Below are 27,915 nucleotides of genomic sequence, written 5' to 3'. Positions count from 1 at the left end.
GGAATTCACATTCCATGTCTCTTCCTTGGCATGACACAGTATCCGAAAGAGCACAAGAAGGATTGAGCATTAAGCATCGGCATTTCCATTGTGTTTTGCCACAGTTGATTGATTTAAATCGGAAAGTCGAGATTCGACCCCTTTGTTTGCGTGTGTTTGATGAACGGTTTGGCACTCCGTCTGTATGTTCATATACATTGCATGCACAATCTTTAAAGAAGACTATAATTTTTCCACTCAATTTACATGGAATTGTATGTTCATGTTTTTGTGTTGGAAGTGGTTTCTTCCTCGAAGATTCTTGAAGAAGATAGATGCATGACTATAGACGAAGTTGAAGCATTGAAGGAGCCACAGATGACTTTGTGTCGCGGCCCAAAGAAGCAAGCGTTACAGACCTTTATGAAGTATCGCACGTATTAGAGTAGATGATAATATCATCAAAGAACACTCCAGTGAAGGTTCGCTCCAGTGAAGGTTCGATGAGGCCTGTGAGTCTGTTCGCAGACGGTGCATGTCTAGGCACTTAGATTAGTGCATATCCTCTGGTTGCACACAGCATGATCATCAGATTACAATCAGAACCCATCAGTAGCATTTTTCCAGTGCATTAAACCTATTTTTCCTATTTTAGCCATTTTTTATCATTATTTTTAAGTGACTTTTGTTGGGAATTGGGTAGGGCAAATGAGCCAAGGCAATATAAAAGGAAACCTAGCGCTAGTGCATTCTGGCAGAAGAGTGCATAAGCAAGTCACTTTGCAGCAGGCATCTCTCTCTCTCTCTCTCTCTCTCTCTCTCTCTCTCTCTCTCTCTCTCTCTCTCTCTCTCAAGAACCTTGCAAAGCCTGGCGTTTTTCAACAAGAAGCCTAGCATTTTTGAAGGCCTCACATCAGCGTTTTCAACCCCAGCAAGTCTAGTTCCCAACCAGCAAATCGGCGGTTTTGCTAGCAACAGAACGACGTTTTTGTACCAACAAAGTTAGCGTTTTGCAACAGCAACAATTCAGCATTTTCCAGAAGCAAATTCAACAGTAGAACCAGCGAACTCAACAGATAAAGAACAGCCCGAAAGAGCCATTTCAGCCAGACGTGGCCGTCGCCGACCTCGTCCACACCATCATCTCCAACCTAGACACATTGCATCATAGCCTCACGACTTGCATCAGCATCTTGTACGAGATTTGTGCAATCAATAGCATAGACCTCTCTCGCCATTGAGAGAGGGGCCCTTGGAGCAGGGTTTGACAACTTGTCTGGTGTCGTATTCTTCTCTCTCTATCTCTCAGTCTCAGCACCTTCATTCACAGTGTTTATCCACTTTGTTTGTGATCACCTGCACTCTCTCATTAAAGAACGGAAGGCTCTACCTTCCGTAAGTAAAAGGAACCTTGAGCACAGTTCGGAGCACTCATCTTGAGCAAAGTTCAACATTCACTTCCGCTGCACCTTACAACTTTGGGGTGGAATTCCGCCACTCCTTGTCGCATGTCGTCTCTCTTATTGAAGTGTTAAAAGTCTGTTCAGTCTGTTCTTTTCTATTGGCACGTGGTGCCCATCTTGTAACAGATTCACCCTTGAAGGAAAGTGCAAGGTATAGACCCATGGAAGATTACAATCAAAGGTTTCTCAACATTTATCTTACGGTGTCATTCTTCAAGCTCATCACCTTGGAGGAACAGTGCGAACGTCATACTATTGGACTTCCATTACCTTTGCAAGAGTATTGTTTTTCCAAACAAGTTGCTAGAATGCAAGGACTTATGGACCAGTTCGAGATCCTCGTGAAAGTCAAGCAAAAAGGCCTTGTTTGATGCCCACAACCTGTCAACCACGAGAAACTCTAATGTAAGACAGCCGATGTGTTAGATGTTTTCAAACAGGACATAATTTTTATACATGTCCTCAATGAGGAGATAAGACCCTCAAAGCAAACTCCTACTCAAACAACAGATAGAACCTCCGGCTAAAAGAGCTTAGTTTGCGAAGTTAGCCACAGGGCAAACTCAAAAGGTCGTACCCCTCATTAATTCTCTTTCAGTCACTATCCAAGAGTACCATGGAAAGGCAGATTATGAAGTTAGGTAACTGCGCAATCTTTTGGGCATGCCTTGGCACGACAAGATTGATGCGACCATTAAGATCCAGAACCGCACCATCACTTTGATGCAAAAAGGCAAGTCAGATGTTCTTAAAGTTCGACTGACAAAGACAAACCTCAATAAATTTTACCATTTCATTATAATTAGATACTTTGTTTGAGACTTTGTTTGAAATAGAATTGATTTGTTTTGAACTTGTTTTGGTGCCAATTTGAGATTGCTTCATTCTAGTTTTGATGTTGGTTCCAATACTTTTGGAAAACCTTTGTATACACATGGCTCAAGCTTTCCTGGAAAGAGTATTCAAAGAAGAACCTGTGATTGAAAAGATGAGCCTTACTAATGGCTCAAGCTTTCCGAGGAGGAGTATTGAAGAGCGAATTGATTGCGGTCTGGGAAACATTTACGTGTACTCTTGGAACCTCCAAGCGACGCAGGTTGAGTGTGCTTTCTTGAAAGCATACCAATCCTACCAAAGAGGAGACGGAGCAAGATGGCGCTTCCAAGTCCTATAAGATATTTGATACTCAACGACTACCTCATCACTCCCCCCGCAAATAAAACACAAAATCATGAACATACCTATTCCATGTAGACGGACAAGAAAAATACTATTCTTCCAAAATGATTGTGGTCACCACAATCCGAAGTCTTAGAAGAGGATGAATCCTCCTTAAAATTGTCAAAAGATTTCCGAGATCTTTGATGGGATCTAATCTCCTCCTCGGCTGCGTCTCTTTGAATGCTTTGTGGTCCTCAATATTTGGTTGACTCGTCGTTCATCTTCAGTGTACACTCGCGGGGTAGGTATTCTCTTCAATGCTGACTTTGAAGGTGTATTGATGGTTGTACGCCACCGAGTATGCATTTCGTCGATCGGATGCTTGGTCAAAAATTTTGCATACTGGAGATTCTTCGAATACTGGAGCATCTGCTTAGCACAAGCATCAACTTGCTGTTGATGCTGCATCTTCATTCGTTCATACTCCCTGGGCCGATGGCACGTACTCTTCTTCTGACTATCCAGAAGGTGACCCACGTCCGTTTGAATCTTCCGTGCTTTCTCCTGGTGGGTTATTCTGATCCTTGTAGGATTTGTCGACTAAATCCATGTGTGTCGCGATAGAATGGATCAGATTCTCCTTGAAAGGAAAATCGACTAAGCTCTGATACCACTATGGCAGACTTGGACATCCCAAGTCGAGCATCTGACACCCCACACGAGAGAACTACTAATCACAATTTAATAAGCGACGACACGGCCCAGGGTAGTTCTGTGCCCATAGATATTGGCCCCAAAGTCTAGCACCCCTTTCGGTATTTATTTTTATATTAATGCTTGAGCAAAAGTACAAAGACAGAGGATCCTCTCTGCTCAGTGCTCGTCAGTAAATCTGAGTGCAAGAGACCCTCTAGATACATATTTATAGGCCCATGGCTTCTCAAAAGCAGTACATGAAAAGCCTCAGTTCTTAAAATCTTCCTAGCCCAAAAGCTGGCACTTCAAATTGCTAGCGTGATTTGCGGAATTCCGTACGCTGCCACGTCAACAGTCAGCGTAAAACATGTGTTGTCCAAACAACGATTGCCACGTCAGCAAATCAGCCATCTCTCTTTTATTTTTCTCCGGTGTCACTAGGGCCCCATCGAACGAGTACCCAATAAGTTGGAACAACTTATAAGTGGACATGCCACGTGTGACAAAAGGTAAGAAGATTGGCTGCCGCTAAGAATAAATATACATGGTGGTTATTCATATTTCATTAAAAAAAAGTTCCGTTCAGGCATTTTACTTGCAGACGTTTCAATGAGTACCTCAAACGTTTCTGCCATTTCGCATTTTAGGGCTATTGAAACACCTTTCACGATTATGATAAGAGTAATTACCCTTGATTATGCGTGCAATATAGACAAAAAAACAGAATTCAGTAGACATTAACTCCATGCAAATGTGCCCTTGACCATTGCAATAACAAAATGAATCATTTAGCCATCACATTGAGGCCTCACTACCCTCATCATCAAACATCGATATCACCTCTGTTGATGCAGAGAGAGACAATGTTATAGACATTCCTCACATATACTCAAACGAAGACAATTTGAAAGAAAATTATTTGTTTGATCAAATCAATCGCGCACTGGAAATCAAACCATAAGACCACATATCATGGCATAACATATGTACATAGCATAAAGTGATCACCAGGCCTAATATCGGCAGCTGAGTACTCCCCAAATGTTAAGAGACAAAATAATTGACTCTACTATCAATCTATGTTGATTTGTGGAGTGGCTTGCCATTGCACCACGCTCAAATATTCAATCAATGCGCACTCTTTGAATGGTCGCAGCCTTAAAATAAAGCTCTAACAACTAAAGAGGATTGTCATATCCACATCCATCTACTACGTATCAAGAGCAGATTAGTTCTTGAACTTGATCAAGTATTTTTAGAGTAGCTCACCCTTCACTTTCCTTATGTACTAGAATTTCCTCAAGGATAAGAATTTCCTCACATAAAAAGCATTGTGAATCTCCAAGTGGTAACTCAAGCCAAAGGAAACATTGTTAATCTTTAAGAATTTATCAAGATCCTATGGACATGAGGAAGTGTTATGGCACCGTTGTGAGACTATACGCAAGACGTGCATGTCCAAGCACTTAGATTAGTTGCATACCCTCTAATTGCACATGAGCCCAACCAATGTCTGCTAGGTGTAGGCACTGGAAAGTGTTCCCATATAGTTGCCCAACCCAACTTTGATTCCATATATATAAGTGACTCTAGGGATCAATTCTGAAGGATAATTCGAGAACCCCAATACAAGCACCAACACCACCTGCACCACAGTCCCCATCCTTGCATTTTCAACATACAGCATCAGTTTCGCCTACAACACCCCATTAGCACCAGCATTTTCAGCCATCACCCCATCGCTTGTACCGGCGATTGCAGATTTCATCGTCAGGTCCCCTAGCATTTTCAATCTTCGCCCCTAGCCTCGCAAATCCAAGCATCTACCACAAGATCCCACCAACATCTCAGCATCTATTACCATTGTATCAGCATTTGTGCAATCAAATGCAAATACCTCTCTAGTGATAGAGAGGGAGGTCTGGAACCCGATCTGGTGTTAGTCTTCTTTCTCCCTCTATCACTCACAGAACCTTCACTCGGTATCATTCTCTCTTCTCTGTCTCGTCTTTGCACATGTAAAAGGAACCTTGAGTACGCATTGAGCACTCATCCTATGCATTCACCGTCAATCACTTCCATTGCTTATTACACTTAACTAGAGTGTACCCATGCAAATGTTCAATTATGTGCCCAAAATTACGCACAAATGTACATTTCATTTGCACATAATGTATAATACTTGCCAAGAAACAATGCATATGTTTGACATTGTGCAATTTTCTTGTGCAACATATCAGTGTGTGCAAGCCCGTGCATGCAAGAATCCATGTGCAAGCATGCAATAAAAAAATAGAGGAAGAGGTAAGAAGCAAGACCCTTTCTTTGGAAGAGCTATAGTGGTAATATGCACCAACCGCAATAAGAGCAAGGACAGCACCAATGCTGTTGGTGAGAATGACCCAGAAGTTGTTAGGACGGTTAACAGGGAGGCCATAAAACACCCAAAGTAAACAATTGAACAGCATGAAGAGGAAGAGTTGGTTGCCCCAGCAGCTCACTATATTGCTTGTCCCTTTCTGCCTCACAATTAAATATGCTGATCTTAACCTGCATAGAGCAAAACAAAACCGATCATTTCCATACTTCGCAAGTGATTAAGGCAAACTAGGCAAAACAAAACTGATCATTTCCATATTTTGCAAGTGATCAGGCAAACTAGGCACGCATAGTATGGGTATTTGTACTCCATGTGAGCTTGTGTGTGTGTGTGTGTGTGTGTGTGTGTGTGTGTGTGAGAGAGAGAGAGAGAGAGAGAGAGATCATTGTTTGTATGCTGTACACAAGAAGAGTCTTCAGGAAAAACATGTGGACTAAAGTGAAACTATGCCACCTGAAAGATTGCTAGGTTGAGACTTGTATCATTAGCCTTGTGGCCACCGTGTTTGTGTCAGTCCAAAAGAAAATGAACCAAGAAAGCAGCATCACATTCAAACTTATTGTGTCCTCCAAATTAAAAAAGGGACCGTTAAACTAGAATTTGTCAACTCTTACATAATATAATGATTAATCTTTGTCTGCTCATTGTTCATACAAAACAAAAGAGACGAACTGTATATCCCTCTCGCTGTAGAAATTCTAATCGCTGGCATACTAAAGTCTTCTAAACCTTACCATAATAGACTGTTTTTCAGTGAAGCAACACTCTCTCTAGATTTAACCTGTTAGCACACTCAAAACGATCAGCTGCTACATCAATACTCGACTCCTCTACCTTGAAATCTACAATAATCTGACCAAGTGGAAGTTGGCCATCACCATCTATCAGTGCACAACACACCACAATGGTGACAACATGATGTCAGAAAATTTCAAGAATCCACGTCCTTTTACTACATAAGTGAGTCTTATTATTCACTTTTACACAAAAGTGATTTTCCTAATAGATAACACAAACAATTGGATTTGATGAATCCCACGGACCACACCCAAACATACAGTTTTTTAGAAAAAAACATAGATTGTCGATGCTTACGTGGAGGAGACGAAAAAGGCAATTGTGACAATATTTCCTGATAAACAACCAGACAAACCATTGAGTCATAGTAATATTGAATGCATGAGTTGCGGCTTTGAAAGAAGAGAAGTGTGAGAACCCTCGCCTGAGACTCCTAACATCGTATGTGTTGTCGAACCTCCACCGACACCCATTCCAATCGGAGTATCAACAGTAAATATCTTGGTACTTTCGCCTCCTCATACAACAAAACCTTTAGCGGTGTCAGCAAAAACAAATTCAGAACTATGTTAACAACTCTCATGACATATCTCCGTATTTTTGCCTCGTCCTACTACAAAACCCGTCCGCATTAAAAACTGCAAATCCAGAACTATGTTAACGACTCTCACGACACATCATGTATCCATGCTCACGCAAAAACCTCCCTCTCTCTCTCTCTCTCTCTCTCTCTCTCTCTCTCTCTCTCTCTCACACACACACACACACACATACACGCTCAGACATACCCAGCTGCTCATGCAAAAACCTCTTTCTCTCTCTCACACACACACACACACGTACGCGCCTGCTGCAGCGCTGCTAGTTCCTGCTTTTCTCTCGCGGCTTGTTCGTGCTACAGAGACTCCGCGAGTGGCGTTCAAGGGCTAAAAGGACATCAATGGACTATGTTTTAGGGGCTTGGGATTCTATTTCGGTTGTGATGCAAATCAATAGAGAGTATGGCCTATCGACGGCTTGGATCAATTTAGGGGCATCAACACCATAGATTCTATTGCAAAAGTAACCGAGATTACTCTCAATAAAAAGTAATCGAGATACTTTTTATAAAGAGTAATCTTGGTTACTTTTTATTGAGAGTAATCTCGCGTACCTACTAGAATTACTTTACTTTCACCCTCGGGACGGAGAAGATTACTTTTATCTCAAGATTCCTTTGCTCAGGATCTATGGTGCTCATTCATCCCACCCTAGATCCCATTAGCACATGCTCGTGGAAGATATGTTGGAGGCAAGGAGATTGGGAGGGGCATGCGCCTTTGACATTTGTTAGATTTAGCATGCTCACTTCCATACCCACCTCAAAAGCAGTTAAGTCCCCCCTCCCCCTTTGTCTTTTTCGTAGGAATGTAGTAGATTAACTTTATATCTCTGCAGGGCCATCGTTGCTCTTCTTTCCTTGTTGTACAGAGCTCTACCATTGGCTTTTGTGAACCAACAGAGCAAAAGCAGTACAAGAAGGGGGTGTTCTCAACACCATTGTCTATACCTAGTTTTATAAAGGGAAAAGCTATTTCGACTACTAGGTGGCAATAAATGCTACTTCCCACAACCTTATAAGACCTCGTTTTAGACCTTCTATCTCTTGCCTTTTGTAACGACTTTGTAAGGGATTTTGGAATCTTGGGTTTCTCGATGCCAGAAAAAAACATTGCATGGCTCACTGAAGCATTCGCCTTGCGAGCCATTTTCCAACTGGTTCTCACCAACTTAAGCCAGCTTTTATCTCTTTCTCTCATTTAGCCCAATTGACTTACCCAAGGAATGGCTCCTAGACTTTCGATCTCTTGCCTTTTGTAATGGCTCTAGTAAGAGCTTCTAGAAACTGGGGTTTGTCAATGTCAGACGAAACCATTGCTTGCCTCACTGAGGCATTCAACTTGCGAGACTTTCTTCGCCTAGTTCTCACCCACTTAGGCCAATGTTTATCTCTTTCTCTCATTCAACCCAATCAACTTTCTACAAGGGACCTTTGGAGATGCTCAAGGGGCTTGTCTCCCATAGGAAGTACGAACTAGAGGAGTACATTGTGAGTGTTAGTTATACATCATGATGGCATATAAGAAGAATGAAACGTAAAAAAACCATCGAGGCGATGCATAGTGCCTTAGGCTGTAAGCCCATGATGTGAGCATACCAAGCGTTCCACATAGTCCATAATGTAATGCGGTATATCTTCATTAATATTCATCTTGTGGACGTAGATTTAAGTAGTGCATAGTGGGTGGAGCATCTCAAGAATGCCTCATTTGTAACCGAAAGAGTGGTCATGAAGACTAGTTCTATAGGAGAACTGTAATGGGAATGGCCTATGAACTTTGAGAATAGCGGAATTAAGAGAATTGAGGTGAGCATTTTTGTGAGATCACTTTGAGAACATAGAGGGTGAACTTAATTGATGGCAGCAACTTAATTAACTTGGCATGAACAATACTTTTGCAAGAGAGAGAGTATTAGAGAACATGACAATAGTTAAGGACCGGATTTACTTGGAGCAGGTCCTCCCTCCAACAGGCATTTGTATTATAGTTTCTCCCATCAAGAGAGACTTTGTTACAATATAATCTTTGTGTTCCTTGTGACCTTGGTGATGCTATGAAGATGGAAAGCTTCATGCATCACGAGCTTAACATAAACTTTGCAAAAAGCATTAACTATCCCAAGGCCTCAAACACCTTCGAAGGTGGAGAGAGCTAGCGGGGAATGAGGATAGGGAAGAGGAAGAAGAAACATTCCATAGGAGAAAGAAATAGTTCCTCACTTATCATCACTCTTCTTGCTTAGCATAGCATGATAGCATAGTAATGAAGATGAAGAAGATGGTAAGCTTAAGCATTGAAGCATGGCTCTTGGTTGGATTTGCTTTCCATAGCCAAGAGTGCTAGTGTAGGCTCTCCACTTCTCCACAAGCTTGGAGAAGGAGATGGAGCTCTTGCATTTTGCACTCCACACAATGAGAGAATGTGTGTGTGTGTGTGTGTGGGAGAGTATACTCCCCCTCTCATGCTTGGTTCACACCTCTCTCTCCCTCTCTCTCTCTCTCGTATTATTTTATTATTTCATTTGGACATGTGTCCTCTTTTTCCTCTTTGAGAGAAAGAACTTAATTATTTATTTTTATGTATTTAAATTCTCATTGGACCCCTTTAAAACCTAACCAATAGCATTCAAGCACATCATGAGGGCCACATGTGGAGGATCATTTGAACATATGTTTGTTATGCTTATTAAGTCATTTGGTTGAATTGAATACTTCAAGGACTTAATCAATCAAGCAAGCATGTGTCTTTTATGCTTCTCAAGTCATTTGTTTTGAATTGAATACTTCAAGCCTTAGTCAATCAAGCATGGACTTTCATGCCTCTTGAGAATTTATCTTTGAATTTAACATTTCAAAAACCTTAGTCATTTAAGCATAAAAATCACCTCAAGCTTTGGGCAAGGTTCCCACAACCACTTTAAGCGTCTTAGCACCTCATGCTTGGGTACGATTCCCACCTCGAGGTTAGCCCTAGCTTGCGTAAGGTCAAAGGACTTTTGAAAACTAACTTTTGGAGGTCTTTAATGAAGCTAACCCTAAGGTCTTTTAAGCTCCATTAGATGCACGTTGCTCTTTTATAGACTACCTTCGTTTGGACCCCTTTTGAGATGTAATCATCCCTCCTCTTGGTCCCTTTGTTGAGGTAAATGTAGAAGCACTTATTGCACATTGCTCTTTGGTAGACCGTCTTCTTTTGGACCCCTATTGAGATGCAACCATTTCTCCTTTCGGTCCCCTGTTGAGATAGGTCTAGAAGCACATATATATATACTAACTATAGTTCCCCTTTTATCTTCCCATATTAAGTGATCAGTTTAATATGAGAAAATCATTTGGTAAATCTAGATATTATATTTTATGACATTACCTCTCTCTTGAAATCATACTCGTCCTTGACTATGAGGTAGAGAAGATAAAGCCTAATCATTAGTCCATGTTTCTTAGCGGGTAGAGGATCCCTTTTTACCCTACGACATCATTCCAGAATGGATTAATCCATTTGGTGCTCGAGAGACTTAGCTACCACAAGCATGTCTGCTCTTTAGTCCATATCATACTTCCAAAGTAGAGTGACAAGTTCTACTTGGTGTTTGGGAGACGTCGTCTCCACAAACATGATCCTAAGCATGTATACTTCTTAAATTTTGTGCACAATAAAAGAAAGAGAATGAGTCTTATAAGACAAAAAGTTGTTCATTTAAAATGCATTTTCATTTGCTTACTCTAGTTTAGCATTGTAAGCATTGACAAGGTTCATATTATCCTTAAGCTAGGTTCCTTGCATCCATCTAGCATCTTCAAAAGGATAATTCTTAAACTTAACAAGATATCATTGAATAATCTTACCATTTCTTAGTACCTTGTCTTCGTGTCGAGGAATCAATTCGGGCTACAACACCTCTTCTTGATCTTCGATCTCTGGCGGGTCCTCCATTACTGGTTCTTTTGGTATCTTTTGTAAAGCTTGAGTAGGCTCACATGGTTAGCATTGTGAATGAGCCAATGGCTGGGCAACTTTAACTAATAAGCCATCTCATTGATTGGCTTAATAATTTTAAAAGAAAGGGCCATAGTATCTTTTTGCTAGTTTAGCATAATACTCTTGGTGGCTCGTAGGATTCTTGCCCATAGTATGCCTTAGATGAGCCTTGAGAAACTTTAGCAAGACCCAATCATTTTCCTTAAAGGCTAAGGCTCTTCTGTGCTTATTAGCAGCAACCCTTTTTGCCTTTGCTTTGAGATGGATATAACCTTTTTAATCTTTGGAAAAGATTCTTGTGAGTCTCGGCTATATTTAGCAGTGAAGATCTTCCCATATACTTTAAGTAGTAAGGGACTTTTGGATCTTCCCTCTTTAACCTCGAAAGGTGCTTTCGCCATAGAAGTATGTGCAATGTCATTGTACACATACTCTATAAGAGGTAGGTACTTCTCTAATTGAGAACGTTGATCTACTTCCATGACATAGACTTTTAATAATTTCAAGAATCGTTAGATTAGTTATTTCACTTTGGTCATCCATTTGTGGATGATAGGTCGAAAGAGAAATTTAATAGATTCTCAAAGAGACCCTTCTAGAAATTACTGGTCATTCTAGGATCTTTGTCGAACACTATGGATGCTGGCAAGCCATGACACTTGAAAATTTGCGATCTAAAGAGGGTTGCCATTTGATGTGCCTTAATAGTCTTTTTGACAGGCATAGAGTGTGTTTTGTAGCTAAGCCTGTGGACTAAAACAATCTAAGTTGCTTCCCTCGATCAAATTCCAATTTTTGGTATCCCACGCATTTTGACACATACTCTTGTATGTTTATTTTTCATGGTAGACCAACATAAATACATTTCTACTCCTCAAAGAGTAGATTATGGAATCCCTCTTTGCCCTGCCTAAGGAGAAGCATGGGATTCGTACATGACTTTCTTATTATATGGGTGAGTAACACATAGCCTATTGCCGTTTGGAAGATAACCATCCTTCAAGGTGAATGGTTCTTTGTTTCTTCCCTAATGCAAAGGTTGTAATTACCTACTTAAAGTCTTTGTCAGTAACATACTCATCTATCATAAAAGATAGATAATTGTGAGTTGCTATAGACACCACATTTACCCTTGGCCGTTGTGAAAGTGCATCGACCACTTGATTGTGCTTGCCAGCAATGTGAGCAATATGAAATTTAAATTGCGAAAGAAAATTTGCCCACCTCATTTCTTTGTCGAAAAGTATGGTTTGCGTCATGAAGTTCTTGAGGCTTTGTGATCCATTCATAGGATGAATGGAGCCCCCAAGAGATAGTGCTTCCATGTGTCTAGGGCATGTAGAATAGCTAAAAGCTCTTTTTCGTATATGCCCAAGACCCGTTCAGCGGCATTGAGCCTTCGACTCTCATATGCTATGGCACGCCCTTCTTGAAGCAAGACTGCTCGAAGGCAATCACCACCAAGCATCACATTGGACCTCAAATGGCTTTGAGAGATCCGGAAACATAAGGACTAGTTGAGAGATAAGGTTCTCTTTGAGCTTGTCAAAAGCATTTTGTTCTTTAGCAGTCCATGAGTACTTAATGTTCTTCCTTTTTAAGTCATGCAATGGCCCTGCTATTTGAGAGAATTTTGTTGTGAAGCGTCTATAGTAGCACACATACCTATAAAGCTTCTTAGCTCATGTAGATTCCTTGGATTAGGCCATGCTTTTATTACCTCCAACTTTGATGGATTCATAAATATACCATCTTGATAGATAATGTGACCTAAATATTGAATCTCTTGTAGGAAAAATTCACTTTTCTTTTGATTAATGAAAAGTGTATTCTCTCTCACAACGTGAAAGATTACCTAGAGGTGTCACTTGTACTTCTCAAGAGAATTTGAGTGTCCTGAATATTTTTGTCCATCGTAAGTTTGAATGCAACTGGAGCATTTATAAGTTATCGTATTTAGTGCTCTAAAGTCGACATACGTGATATGTGTCATCTTTCTTTTGCACTAAAAGTACTAGTGAACATAATAGAGAGGAGCTAGGCCTCACCATCCCTTTTTCCACCAATTTATGCAATTGCCTCATGATCTCCTTTTGTTGAGCTTGTGAAACTCAATAAGGAGGTTTATTAGGAGGTGAGCTTCCTAGTAGAAGCTCTATTGCTTGGTTTCATCATCCCCTCGTTTTGGAGGTAGCTCACTAGGGATGTCATCATTGAAAACATCTTGGAAACCATTTAGGAAACTAGACAACTCTAATTCCTCTTGATTCCCTTTATTGCTACTGGTGAAAACATTAGAATCATCTACAGATTCTCTAACAAAAATCATATATTTAAAAATAGAGCTTTTCATTGACTTATCAAAAGCAAGCATATTTACCAGGGATATGGCGTTCCCCGACTCATTAGCATCTATGTACATGCTTTTTTCCCTTTAGGTGCTATTACTATGCTATTATGTATGCTAGCAAGAAGAGTTATGATAAGTGAGGAACTAATTCTTTCTCCTATGAAATGTTTCTTCTTCCTCTTGCCTACCCTCACTCCTTGCTAGGTCTCTCCACCTTCGAAGGTGTTTGAGGTCTTGGGACCAAGGCTTGGGATAGTTAAAGCTTTCTTCAAGTTTATGTTATGCTTGTGATGCATGAAGCTTTCCATCTTCATTGCATCACCTAGGTCACAAGGAACACAAAGATTGTGTTGTAACAAGTCTCTCTTAATGGGAGAAATCATAAGACAAATGCCTATTGGAGGGGGGACCGGCTCCACATAAATCCGGTCCTCAACTGTTATCATGTTTTCTAAATTCTCTCTCTTGCAAAACTATTGTTCATGCCAAGTTAACTAATTGCTATGATTATGTTGCTATCTTCAAATATGTTCACCTGCTATGCTCACAAAGTCATTTCTCAAAAGTACTCTCATTAATTTCCGCTACTCTCAAGTTAAATAGGCCAATTCCATTACTCTCTCTCTCTCTCTCTCTCTCTCTCTCTCTCTCTCTCTCTCTCTCTCTCTCTCTCTCTCTCTCTCTCTCTCTCTAGCACACATAAAGTATCTATATCTCTCTCATAGTTCACGTAAGGATTACATGAAAGAATAAATCCACATAATTACGAGATCATACCATTTGACAATAAACATATCTCTATTCAAAAGCATGTTAAAAGCGATCGTTCATAACAGTTTACAAAAAAGATAATTGTCTACATAATGCGAGGCGCAACCTGAAATATCTACTCTAAGTCATGGGCTGGTGGATCTAATTCTACAATGTTTGGAATTGGCCCCACCAAAGATGCTGCCTTTAGCGCACGATCCACCTAATTTGCATGCCTCTTGTCTCTCTCCTGCATCTTTCTAAGCCGACGCGCTTGCATTTCCAAAATGGTGTGTAGTTTGGTGGAGAATTCTTTATTGCTCTCGAATATGATCACCACATGACCCATCTGACTCCCCAACAATGCCAACGCCCACAATTTCCTCCGTACTAGACAACAAACATCGTGCTCGTTTGTATACTGTGTGAGCAATTGCCAACAAACCAATGCCCACGTTCCATACCTCTTGCGTAGCAAACAAAAGTTAAACCAAGCAATGAAACATTATTTTTAGATAGAAGATGCCAAAGTGTACCTCGCAAAGGTGTCCCATCTTCCTTTTTCGTCCAATCCTCCTCCTCTATTGAATTGAACCAGGCATTGTCCTCCAATATCTCAATGGCTTGCGATGTCCCAGTGTGCTCTTTACTCATTGTAGACACCAATAACATGCGCACAGTCCTACTTTCTTTCTTGTAGATTGGTTCCTTACACACAACTACGTTTAGATGGTCTTCATGCCATCCAACAACAATAGCGATATCACGAACCATGCCATAATTATCTGACTTGCAAACCACTACAAACACGCCTTTGTCATCGGCTATTGCAAACAGGAGTTGAGCGAGTTGTCCAAATTGGCATACTTCCATTTTGTTCCAATATAGCATATCAGAATAAAAAAGCCCTTACACAGGAGTATTGGATGGAAAAGATAAAATAGAAGAGTTCAGTGCAGACTCAACGATTGACCCATCACGAAACGGACGAAGGCATTTTTCCACAATGTGTGACTTCACTGTTCTTAGCAAAGCATTCTTCAAGTCATCCTTTGACTTTTTTGAGTTGAAATGCGCAATCTGAATGCGACTGCCATTACTGTCGACAAAAATCATCAAACAAGAGCATGCCACGTCAACAGATCAAGCAAGATCCTAATCCACACGACAACTACCATTTATGAAGGCCACTTACCAATTGATGAGTACGTAACTAATGCTAGGTCCGAAACATGCAATATTACTGTTTCCAAACTCGTTGCAAAGTCAATTACTTCCTTTGCAGACATTCAACTCCTTTTTGTTGAACACCACAAAGATAGCAATAAAGAAGTGAATCGTGCTTTTTTATTCCATTAACGGCAACACGGTCCACGTTTTTCCTTGTTATAAGCAGGTCCTTGTTGCGAGCCTAAAGCTTCTCCGGAATGCTCCATCTGCATAATCTGCATAACAATCAAAATGGACATCGAAAAGTAACTGGTATGAAGAAACGGGAAAAAAATTATATTGCAAAAACTACCAACAACACTACCCGAGATGTTGTAGCAAACTCCTCTCTCTGAGACATTCACACACTAGATTCTATCACTATGGACATTTGTGCACCTCCATGTGCTCTTTCTTCCCTATCCTTTACAGCGTCATTGTGTGCCTTTTCCTCGTTGGAATGAAAGTACCCGTCAACATACTCCACAAACCATGGAGACCTTGCATCTGCAGGGGCTAAAACTCACCCACAATATGTGAGACCCCTTATTCTATTATGTACATAATGAATAAGTATAGTGGGCGGGCACCTGGCCTAACCGGCCACATGGGGCTTTACCCCAACAACCTCCCACGTAAAGGCCAATGTGGCCGTGAGAGAGACAAGAAAACCGTACAAAACATGTACAAGGCCATCACAAGTATGACCTCAGCCAACGCCCACTGGCTCACTGAATCTGTGTGCATCCAGATCTAATCATAGAGAAAGTATAGAGCAATCGACACCATACTCCTCACCAAAGCCGCACACATCCTACAGGTATCTCACCATACGCTGAAAAGTACCCCTATGCTCAAGGCCAATGTCAGTCACTGCACGACTAACTCCTCCCACTGCAATGCACCTACTGCAAATGCAATCTCGGGTCTCGAGATCTGTAATGAAAATGGCCTATGAATTTTGAGAGTAGCAGAATTAGGAAATTAAACGAAGCACTTTTGTGAGATTACTTTGTGAGCATAGCGGGTGAACTTAATTTATGGTAGCAACATAAACATGGTACTTAGTTACTTGGCATGAACAACACTTTTGCGAGAGAGAGAGAGAGAGAGAGAGAGAGAGAGAGAGAGAGAGAGAGAGTTTAAAGAACATGACAATAGTTGAGGACCGGATTCATACGGAGCCGATCCCCCCTCCAATAGGCATTTGTATTATAGTTTCTCCCATCAATAGAGACTTTTTACAATACAATCTTTGTGTTCCTTGTGACCTAGGTGATGCAATGAAGATGGAAAGCTTCATGCATCACAAGCATAACATAAACTTTGTAGAAAGCATTAACTATCCCAAGCCTCGGTCCCAAGGCCTCAAACACCTTCGACGGTGGAGAGAGCTAGTGGGGAATGAGGATAGGAAAGAGAAGGAAGAAACATTCCATAGGAGAAAGAAATAGTTTCTCACTTATCATTACTTTTCTTGCTAGCATACATAATAGCATAGTAATGAAGATGGAGAAGTTGGCAAGCTTAAGCATTGAAACATGGCTCTTGGTTGGATTTGCATTCCATAGCCAAGAGTGTTGGTGTAGGCTCTCACTTCTCACAAGCTTGGAGAAGGAGGTGGAGTTCCTCAACTTTTTCCAAGTGAGAATCGTTGCACAAAACGAGTGTGTGTGTGGTGTATACCCCCCTAGCACCCCCCTTGCTTGCTTGGGGTGAGTTGTTGCTTTTCCACATGCTTCAAGCTCATTGGACCCCTCTCCCCTAGCCAATCACATGCAACATGCACTCAAGTACATGGGTAGTCTTTTGACAAATGTACTCCTTACCCCTTAGAGAGAGAGAGAGAGAGCTTGAAAATATCTAGATATTTTTTGAATGGAACTAGAATCTCATTGGACGCCTCTTTAGCCCAACCAATAGCATTCAAGCACACCATGTGGTTAAGCTTAGGGAGAGTCTGACATGTGTCCTATGTGCCCTTTGAGAAAACGGGTGCCCTTTGGGTGAGTGGAAGGTTAGGTCAAAGATTCCCCTAACTTTGGGACTTTCATGCATATGAAGCTTCTCAAGCACCTTCCTCATTAATTTTGTAGGGTCTCTTTTTGACTCAAGCACCTTACCCCCCATGCATGGGAAGCTTCTCAAGCACCTTCCTCATTAAGTATGATAAGTACCTCAAGTACCTTAGTCATCAAGCATGACAAGCACCTTAGGTGGAGTTCCCACCTCAAGCTCAGTCCTAGCTTGCCTAAGGTCAAAGGCAAGTTTAGGTCGGGTTCCCACCTCAAGCTCAGCCCTGGCTTGGCCTAAGGTCAAAGGTAAGTTTAGGTCGGGTTCCCACCTCAATCTCGGCCCTAGCTTGCCTAAGGTCAAAGGACTTTTAACACTAACCATTGGAGGTCTTTAATGAAGCTAACCCTAAGGTCCTTTAAGCTCCATTAGTTAACCTTACTCTTTGACAGACCATCTCTCATTTGGGCCCCTTTACCATTGGCCCCGTGTTGAGATAGATCCGTAAGCACATGTCTATATTCTAACCCTTGTTCCTGTTTATTATCCCACATTAAATGATCAATTTAATATGAGAAAATCATTTGGGTTGGTTAGATATTAGATTTAATGACATTAACTCTCTCTTGAAATCATAGTCGTCCTCGAATATGAGGTAAAAGAGATAAAGCCATAGTCATTAGTCAATTTGTCTTAGCGGGTAGAGGATCCCTTTTTATCCTACGACATCATTCCAAGATGGATGACTAATTCATTTGGTTCTTGGGAGACATAGCTGCCGCAAGCATGTCTGCTCTTTAGTCCATTTCATCCTCCCAAGTAGAGTGACAAATTCTACATGGTGTTTGAGAGACGTCGTCATCCCAAACATGATTCTTAGTATGCATACTACTTAAATTTGTGCACAATAAAGAGAGAACTAGTATTATAAGACAAAAACATTGATCATTTAAAAGAAACATGTACATTTGCTTTCTCTAATGTAGCATTGTAAGCATTGACAAGGTTCATACTATCCTTAAGTTGGATTCCTTGCATCCATCTAGCATCTTCAAAAGGATAATTTTTGAACTTAATAAGATACCATCGGATAATCTTACCATGTCGTAGTACCTTGTCTTCATGCCGAAGGATAGCTTCGGGTTGTAGCACCTCTTCTTGGTCTTCGATTTCGGGAGGGTCTTCAATAATGGTTCATTTGGAGGCTCTCCTTTGTAGGGCTTAAGTAGGCTCACATGAAAAGCATTGTGTATGAGCCAATGGTTAGGCAACTTGAGCTAATAAGCCACCTCATTGATTGGCTTCAAAATTTGAAAAGGACCGTAGTATCTTTTTGCTAGTTTAGCATAATATTTTGGATGGCCCGTAGGATTTTTGCCCGTTGTTTGCCTCAATCGAGCCTTAGGAAATTTAAGTAAGACCTAATCATTTTCTTTGAAAGTTAAGGCCCTTCTGTGCTTGTCAGCAGCAGCTTTTTGCCCTAGTTGGGAGATGGATATAGCCTCTTTAATCTTTTGAAAAGATGCTTGCAAGTCACGACTATAGTCATCGGCAGCGAAGATCTTCCCATGTACTTTAAGTAGCAAGGGACTTTTAGGTCTTCCCTCTATGATTTCAAAAGGCGCTTTTTCCATAGAAGTATGGATAGGATTATTATACGCATACTCTACAAGAGGTAAGTACTTTTCCCATTGTGAGCATTGATCTACTTCTGTAACATAGGTCTTTTCGTAGATCAAGAATCATAAGGTTAGCTATCTCACTTTGGCCATCCGTTTGTGGGTGATAGGCTGAAGAGAAATTCAGTCTTGTACCTAGATTTTCGAAGAGAACTTTCCAGAAATTACTGGTCATTCTAAGATCTCTATCTGACACGATGGATGTTGGCAATCCATGGTGTTTGAAAATCTAGGATATGAAGAGAGTTGCCATTTGGTGTGCCTTAATAGTCTTCTTGACATGGATAAAGTGTGCTTGCTTGCTAAACTTGTCGACTATTGTCTATATTCCCATATTCCCATGGATAGACTTGGGTAATCCAAAGATAAAATCCATCGATATACTCTCCCACGGTGAATTAGGAATTGGCAATGGCTAGAGTAATCCAGGTTGCTTCCCTCTATCATACTTGGTCTTTTGGCATACCACACATTTTGAAACATACTCTTGTATGTCCACTATCATGGTAGGCCAATAAAAGTACGTTTCTACTCCTCGAAGAGTAGGTTGAATGCCTCTATGCCCCGCATAGGGAGGATCATGGGATTCATACATGACTTTCTCACGAAGGGAGTGGGTAACACATAGCCTGTTGCCATGGAGAAGATAACCATCCTGCAAGGTGAATGGTTCCTCTTTCTTCCCCAAAGCAAGGGCTCACATTATGTCTTTAAAGTCAGGGTCAGTAGCATACTCATCTATCATAGAAAATAGATCATTGTGAAATGTTATTGACACAACATTAACTTTTGGTCGTCGTGAAAGTGATTGTGCTTACCAGCAATGTGAGCAATGTGGAAATTAAATTGCGAAATAAAATTTTCCCACCTCATTTGTTTGTCGGAAAGCTTTATTTGCGTCATGAAGTACTTGAGACTTTGATGGTCTGTTCATAAAATGAATGGAGTCTCCAATAGATAGTGCTTCCATGTTTCAAGGGCATGTAGAACCGCTAACAGCTCTTTCTCATAAATGCCTAAGACCCGTTTATCCGTGTTGAGCCTTCGGCTCTCATATGCTATGGCATGCCCTTCTTGAAGCAAGACTGCTAACCACAAGCATCACATTGGACCTCAAATGGCTATGAGAGGTCCGGAAGCATAAGGACTGGTTGGGAGGTAAGCTTCTCTTTGAGCTTGTCAAAAGCACTTTTCTCCTTAGCTGTCCATGAATACTTAACAATTTTCTTTGTTAAGTCATGTAATAGTCCTGCTATTTGAGAGAATTTTGCTATATATGAAGCGTCTATAGTATGCACACATATCAATAAAGCTTCTTAGCTCATGTAGATTTCTTGGATTAGGCCATGCTTTTATTACCTCCAACTTTGATGGATCTATGGATACCATCTCGAGAGATAATATGACCTAAGTATTGAATCTCTTGAAGGAAAAATTCGCTTTTCTTTTGATTGAGAAAAAGCTTATTCTCCCTTAATGCTTGAAAAATCACTTGGAGATGTTGCTTGTTCCTCCAAGGAATTGGAGTAGATGATGATATCATCAAAGAACACTCCAATGAATTTGCGATAAGGTCTAAAAATTTTCTCCATCAATCGATTGAATGTAGCTGGTGCATTAGCCAAACCAAAAGGCATGACTAGATATTCATAAAGGCCAAATGTTGTACGAAACACGGTCTTTAGGATGTCTTCATTCACTATCCTTTGATGGTAGCCACTTTTAAGGTGAATCCTACTGAAGTAGGTAGAGCCTTGTATCTTATAAAACATATCTTCTATCCGAGGTACGGGGAATCTATTTTTGATAGTGATATGGTTTAGTGTGCGATAGTCCACACACATGCGGTATGTACCATCTTTCTTTTGCACTAAAAGGACTGGAAAACAAAAGGGAGAGGAGCTAGGCCTCACCATCCCTTTGTCTACCAATTCTTGTACTTGCCTCATGATCTCCTCTTGTTGAGCTTGTGAAACTCGATAGGGAGGTTTGTTAGGCGGTGAGCTTCCTGATAGGAGCTCAATCGATGGTCATCATCCCCTTGTTTTGGAGGTAAGCCCATAGGGATATCATTGATGAACACATCTTTCAATCCTTTTAGAAAGTTAGACAAGTCTAACTCTTCTTGATTCCTACCATTCACCTTTGATGAAACATTAGGACCTTTTAGGGATTCTTTGACAAAATCATGTACACAGAAACTGAGCTTTTCATTGATTTATCAAGTGCAAGAGGATTTACAAGTGGTATAGTACGTCCAAACTCATTAGCATCTATATACATATTCTTTCCCCTGTAGGTGAAGTAGATTCTCCTTTCAGGGAACTTCATGTTGGTAGCCATGCGGTTGAACCATGGTACCCCTAGGATAGCATCCTCATGTTGGAGAGGAGAGATAAAGAAATCTTCTTTGTCGACATAGCTTTGGACATGAAGCCTCAACTTCCCAATCAAGGGAGTAACGGAGGCTTGCTGTCCCTTGAAAGCGGTATCGGTAGTTACAGCATCTCCCATCTCAAAAGCTTGAATGCCCAACTTGGTGGCCAACTCCTTTGATACGAAGTTGTGAGTAGAACCAGGGTCAAACAAGATGAAGGCATCATGCTCCCTTACCTTTCCCCAAGCATAGGAGAGAGGTGATCCTTTACAATGAGCATCCTCTTTTGGAGCTTCGATAGTGGAAGCTCTAGGAGTCTCATTGCGAGCATTTCTTTGGGGCAAGAACGATAACCATGTCCTTGCTCCCCACACTTAAAACATTTGTGATCCTTGCGAAAAGTTTCAAGCTCTACAGGAGAGAGTTCATTTTTACCTTTGTAAACTCCTTTCTCTTTGGACCGATTGTTGTTGTTGTTGTTGGAATGGCCTTGGGAAAAAAAATTGGGCATTAATTTTTCCCTTTGCATCACTTTTGTCTTTATTTTCCATGGGCTTGACATTCTGTCTAACCCCTTGTTGGAAATTGATGCGTGAAGCAACCATGGTATGGTGGATTACTTTGCTGATAGAACCAGGCCGTTGAGAGTTGACATATGTTAGGAAATAAGACGTAGCTAAATAGATAATTGAGTAGATTACTTAATGGAGAGAGACAGATTTATATACACGAGATTATAGAGTAGAGAGAGAGAGAGAGTACACACGATATACGTGGTTCACCCAATGTGGGCTACGTCCACGGGAAAGCAGCCACTCAATGGCTTTAGTACTTCAAAACAAGAAGTAGTTTACAAAGGGATTATACCCTTAATGGAGCTCCCGCCTTGCTTCACTCTCACCACCTCACACTCACCTTGTTGCATCAACTTCACACTATGAAATGTGTGTAGAAATGGCCTCCTTTTATAGGCCAAAAGGGCTGCCCTCTCTTATGAGAGACAGCCATGTGTAGCCGCCCTTGTGCGAATAAGTCCAAATCGGACCCTCCAATCCGCCCATGTGTGGCCGCCCTTGAGAAGACAAGTCCGCTTTTGAATTCGGCCACCGGCCATTGAATTCGACCACCGGCCACCGGCCATTGACTTCCGACCACCGGCCACCGGCCATTGACTTCCGACCACCGGCCATCGGCCATTGACTACCGGCCACCGGCCAACCGATCGGTTGTTTTCCGACCACTTTCCGGCCGCCGTCCGGCCATAATATTCCGACGAAAAAAAAAGTCTCGGGGGCCTCCGGCCCCGAGGCCTTTAAAGTTGCCCCTGATTCTTGTTCGTGAAAATTTTGGTTTCCGGTGAGTGATTTTCCTTCACGCACGATGGCTTCTCCTCATAATGGGGGCCTTACAAATATACGCTTTTACCACAAAAAATTACAAGGGTAAATCAGGCTCCATACTTAACAATCTCCCACTTGGAGACTGATCTACAAACCAAACCTGTGACTGCTTTCCATTCTGGCTTCTTATCCTTGAATGCCGATTGAAGATGAGCAAAAGCTCAACTTCTCCTTGTTGACCACCTTTGTAAACATGTCTGTAGGATTTTCACTTGTATGCACCTTTCCTAGCTTTAGTTGTCCCTCTTCCAAAAGAGTGCGTATGAAGTGATATCTCACCTCAATGTGCTTTGTCCTTGAATAAAAGGCTGAGTTCTTCGCAAGATGGATAGCACTTTGGCTATCACTGTACAAGACACAATTGTTTTGTTTGAATCCAAGCTCTTCTAAGAATCTGTGAAGCCACAGAATTTCTTTGCTTGCCTCCATCATTGCTACATACTCTGCTTCCGTGGTAGAAAGTGAAACCACTTTCTACAGCTTTGAAGCCCAGCTTACTGCTGTGCCTCCAACCGTGAACACATAGCCAGTAGTGCTCCTTCGAGTATCTTTGTCACCTGCCATATCTGCATCAGCATACCCTTCTAGAAAAATATCAGTTCCTCCAAAATACAAGGCATTTGTTGTTGTCCCTTTTAGATACCTAAGTATCCACTTCACAGCTTGCCAATGCTCTTTACCTGGGTTGTCCATGAACCTACTCACAACTCCCACTGCATGTGCAATGTCTGGCCTTGTCCAGACCATAGCATACATTAGAGAACCTATCGCTACAGCATATGGAACTTTAGACATATAGGCTATCTCCTCTTGTGTCTTTGGACACATATCCTTCGTTAGTTTAAAATGACCAGCCAAAGGTGTAGAAACTGGTTTTGCATTTTGCATTGCAAACCTTTCTAGTACCTTCTTGATGTAATCTTCTTGAGATAGCTTTATTGTCTTCTTCGTCCTGTCCCTTGATATTTTCATACCAAGTATCCTCTTTGCAGCACCTAAATCTTTCATTGAAAAAGATTTGGACAGCTCCTCTTTTAGGTCTTTGATGTCCTGCATGTTAGCACTTGCAATCAACATGTCATCAACATACAACATTAGGATGATGAATTTCCCATCTCCCAAATTCTCCGTGTAGACGCAGTGATCCGAGTTGCATCTTGTGAATCCATGATCCAACATCCATCGATCAAACATCAAGTACCATTGTCTTGATGCTTGCTTTAAACCATACAAGCTCTTCTTTAATCTGCAAACCATTTTCTCCTTACCTTTTACTTCATACCCCTTTGGTTGAAGCATGTAGATTTCCTCCTCTAAGTCACCGTGAGGGAATGTCGTATTTACATCCATTTGCTGGCGATTTAGATCATGAGCAGCCACAAGGCTTAAGACAATCCTAATTGAGTTCATTTTTACAACAGGAGAAAATATTTCATTGAAGTCAATACCTTTCTTTTGAGAAAAACCTTTTACCACAAGCCTAGACTTGTACCTTTTCTTCCCACCTTCTTCTTCCTTTAGCTTGTACACCCATTTGTTTTGAAGTGCCCGCTTACCTTTAGGCAACTCAACCAACTCCCATGTTTGGTTGCGATGTAGTGAGTCCATCTCCACTTGCATGCTCTTCGTCCATTCTTCTTTGGATTCATGTTGCATAGCTTCTTCGTATGATTCCGGCTCTCCAGAATCTGAGATCAAGAGATGGTTGAAAGAAGGAACAAACCTTTTTGGAGGTCTACTTGCTCTTGTAGATCTTCGGGGAATAGGTTGAGGCTTCTCATTTGGTTGACGTTGTTGCACATTGTCATCGTTTGCAGTCATTGAGTCTTCACCGTCCTCAAGCTCCATGTACTCATCACCTGCTTCTTTTGTTTGTTTTCTTTCCAAGTAATCTTTGTACATATTTTGTTCGTTAAAAATTACATCCCTACTCCTTAAGATTTTACCATCTTCAGGATTCCATAGGCGATACCCAAAGTCTCCTTCTCCATAGCCAATGAAGAAACACTTTTTGGACTTTGCATCTAACTTTGATCTTAGGCTTCTATCTATGTGCATGAAAGCCTCACACCCAAACACTTTGAGAAATGCATAATTCACCGATTTACTTGTCCATGCCTCTTCTGGAACTCCCCCATCCAATGCCGTTGAGGGTGACCGATTGATTAAGTACACAGACGTACTTACAGCTTCTGCCCAAAGCTCAAGCGGTAGGCGTGCATGTAGCCGCATGCTTCGTGCTCGTTCCATGATTGTCCTGTTCATCCTTTCCGAAATCCCATTTTGTTGAGGTGTCCTTGGGGTTGTCCTTTGCCTCCGAATGCCATTGATAGCACAAAAGCTTTCAAAAGCTTGGCTGCAATATTCGCCTCCATTGTCGGATCTGAGGCATTTAACCTTGGTACCTGTTTCATTCTCCACAAAGGCTTTCCACCTTTGAAATATGGAAAATACATCGGATTTATTCTTCATGACATAAACCCATGTTTTTCTAGTCGCATCGTCTATAAATGTTACATAGTACAATGAGCCACCAAGTGATGGTGTACTTGCAGGACCCCAAACATCAGAATGAACCAACTCAAGTTTTTTATTTTTTCTTTCATTTCCTGATTTTTGAAATTTTACCCTCTTTTGTTTACCATAAACACAATCTTCACAGAACTCTAAGTCCACTTCTTTCAAACCTGGTAGAAGCTTCTTTGTTTGAAGGATTTGCATTCCTTTGGCACTCATATGCCCAAGTCGGTAGTGCCACACCGCACTGTCATTTTCTGTAGTTGCTGCACAAGCTGAAGGTTGCGTGCTAACAGTACACAAGTAAAGTGTACTGACTTTTTCACCCTTGGCAACCACCAAAGATCCCTTTGAGATCTTCCACCGTTTGTTTCCGAATGCAATGTTGTGACCTTCATCGTCCAATTGTCCTGTAGAGATCAAATTTTTGCGAAGAGAAGGAACATGCCTAACATCTTTAAGCTTCCATTCATTTCCGTTAGCAGTTTTGACAGAAACTGTACCTTTACCGACAATCTCACAAGCTTTATCATCTCCCAAGTATACATACCCAAAATTACCTTTGGTGTAGTCTTGGAAATGTTGCTTGTGTGGTGTCGCATGGAATGAAGCCCCGGAATCTACTATCCAGGAATTAGACACATTGTCTAATGAGAGAATTAGAGCATCTTGCTCTACTTTACCTGCCACATTGGCCTCCGATGTTGGCTTGTTGTGTTGAGACTCTGTCTCCTTCTTCTTCTTGGACCAGCAATCCTTCTTGACGTGGCCCTTCTTGCCGCAGTTCCAACATTAAAGAACTGACTTTGTGCGTGACTTGCTCCGCCTTGAGCGATCACGACCCTTTTGGTTTTTGAACCTCTCCTTAAGCCTTCCTCTTGTTTCCACTGATAGTGCAGCACTTGATGATTCTCCTGTGCTTCTCCTTCGCATTTCCTCGCTTAGGAGAACACCCACAACATCATCAAACTTAAGAGTATTTGTGCCAGAGATAGAATTACTTACAGCCATCACAAGGCTGTCCCAACTATCCGGTAGAGATGATAGTATAAGGAGAGCTCGCACTTCGTCATCGAAATTGATTTTCACTGATCGAAGTTGACTTATGTTTGTGTTAAAGTCATTTAGGTGTTCTGCAACTGAACCATTCTCTGCCATCTTTAGATTGAACAAGCGCTTCATAAGAAATACCTTATTGGATGCCGATGGTTTCTCGTAGAAGTCGTCAAGTGACTTCATCAAGTCCTCCGTGGTCTTCATCTCCAAAACATTGAAGGCCACCGTTGACGCCAAGCTTAACCGGATTGTTCCCAGTGCCTTTCGATCAAGGACAATCCATGCTTCATCTGTCATTGTTGCGGGCTTCTTCGCAAGACCGCCTAGTGGCAAATAGAGGTCCTTCTGGTAGAGATAGTCTGCAATCTGCATCTTCCAATGTTGGTAGTTTTTGCCGTTGAACTTCTCAATCTTGAGCTTCCCTTCCTCCGCCATAACTCCCACTCAATTCAAGGAATCCTTTCCTTGAGATAATTTAGCTACGAGCAAACCTTGCTCTGATACCAGTTGTTAGGAAATAAGACGTAGCTAAATAGATAATTGAGTAGACTACTTAATGGAGAGAGACAGATTTATATACACGAGATTATAGAGTAGAGAGAGAGAGAGAGTACACACGATATACGTGGTTCACCCAATGTGGGCTACGTCCACGAGAAAGCAGCCACTCAATGGCTTTAGTACTTCAAAACAAGAAGTAGTTTACAAAGGGATTATACCCTTAATGGAGCTCCCGCCTTGCTTCACTCTCACCACCTCACACTCACCTTGTTGCATCAACTTCACACTATGAAATGTGTGTAGAAATGGCCTCCTTTTATAGGCAAAAAGGGCTGCCCTCCTTATGAGAGACAGCCATGTGTAGCCGCCCTTGTGCGAATAAGTCCAAATCGGACCCTCCAATCCGCCCATGTGTGGCCGCCCTTGAGAAGACAAATCCGCTTTTGAATTCGGCCACCGGCCATTGAATTCGAACACCGGCCATTGACTTACGACCACCGGCCACCGGCCATTGACTTCCGACCACCGGCCATCGGCCATTGACTACCGGCCACCGGCCAACCGATCGGTTGTTTTCCGACCACTTTCCGGCCGCCGTCCGGCCATAATATTCCGGCGAAAAAGAATATTTCAGCGAAAAAAAAAAAGTCTCGGGGGCGGAGGCCTTTAAAGTTGCCCCTGATTCTTGTCCATGAAAATTTTGGTTTCCGGTGAGTGATTTTCCTTCACGCACGATGGCTTCTCCTCATAATGGGGGCCTTACAAATGTACGCTTTTACCACAGAAAATTACAGGGGTAAATCAGGCTCCATACTTAACAACATCCCATCTCTTCAAGTAATCCCACACAGAATTGTTGCTTTTGCTCAGCAAAGTCTATCTTTTGAAAGACCTACTAGTAGCCTTGAGATGTAAATCCCAAAACTTGTCCACATATTTGCGGATAGACTCATGAGAGAGAAGCCTCAAACTCCGCCATTCGGTGAGCACTTTGTCCTTTACATTG

General features: G+C 41.5%; 1 protein-coding gene across 5 annotated transcripts in view; it reads right to left on the bottom strand.

Annotated features, from left to right (window-relative positions):
* LOC147444707 (bidirectional sugar transporter SWEET7b-like) overlaps window positions 1-7,440 on the bottom strand; it is a 49,130-nt gene extending 41,690 nt beyond the window's left edge. The window contains exons 1-4 of one of the 5 annotated variants that reach the window (XM_086527925.1): window positions 7,325-7,440; window positions 6,902-7,009; window positions 6,775-6,811; window positions 5,618-5,849 (exon numbers count right to left, since the gene is read on the bottom strand). In XM_086527925.1, coding sequence (XP_086384051.1) covers window positions 5,618-5,849; window positions 6,775-6,811; window positions 6,902-6,950 — 318 coding nt within the window. In that variant the 5' untranslated portion in view covers window positions 6,951-7,009; window positions 7,325-7,440. The other 4 variants (XM_086527923.1, XM_086527924.1, XM_086527926.1 and 1 more) reach the window with 4 other exon arrangements.
* Window positions 7,441-27,915: the final 20,475 nt, after the last annotated feature.

Source organism: Adiantum capillus-veneris, chromosome 13 (assembly GCF_014529385.1).
Source record: "Adiantum capillus-veneris isolate H3 chromosome 13, ASM1452938v2, whole genome shotgun sequence".
In the NCBI taxonomy this organism is placed as follows: Eukaryota; Viridiplantae; Streptophyta; class Polypodiopsida; order Polypodiales; family Pteridaceae; genus Adiantum; species Adiantum capillus-veneris.
Note: the sequence above shows the minus strand (reverse complement) of the source record. Positions and strands in the feature narration are given on the sequence as shown.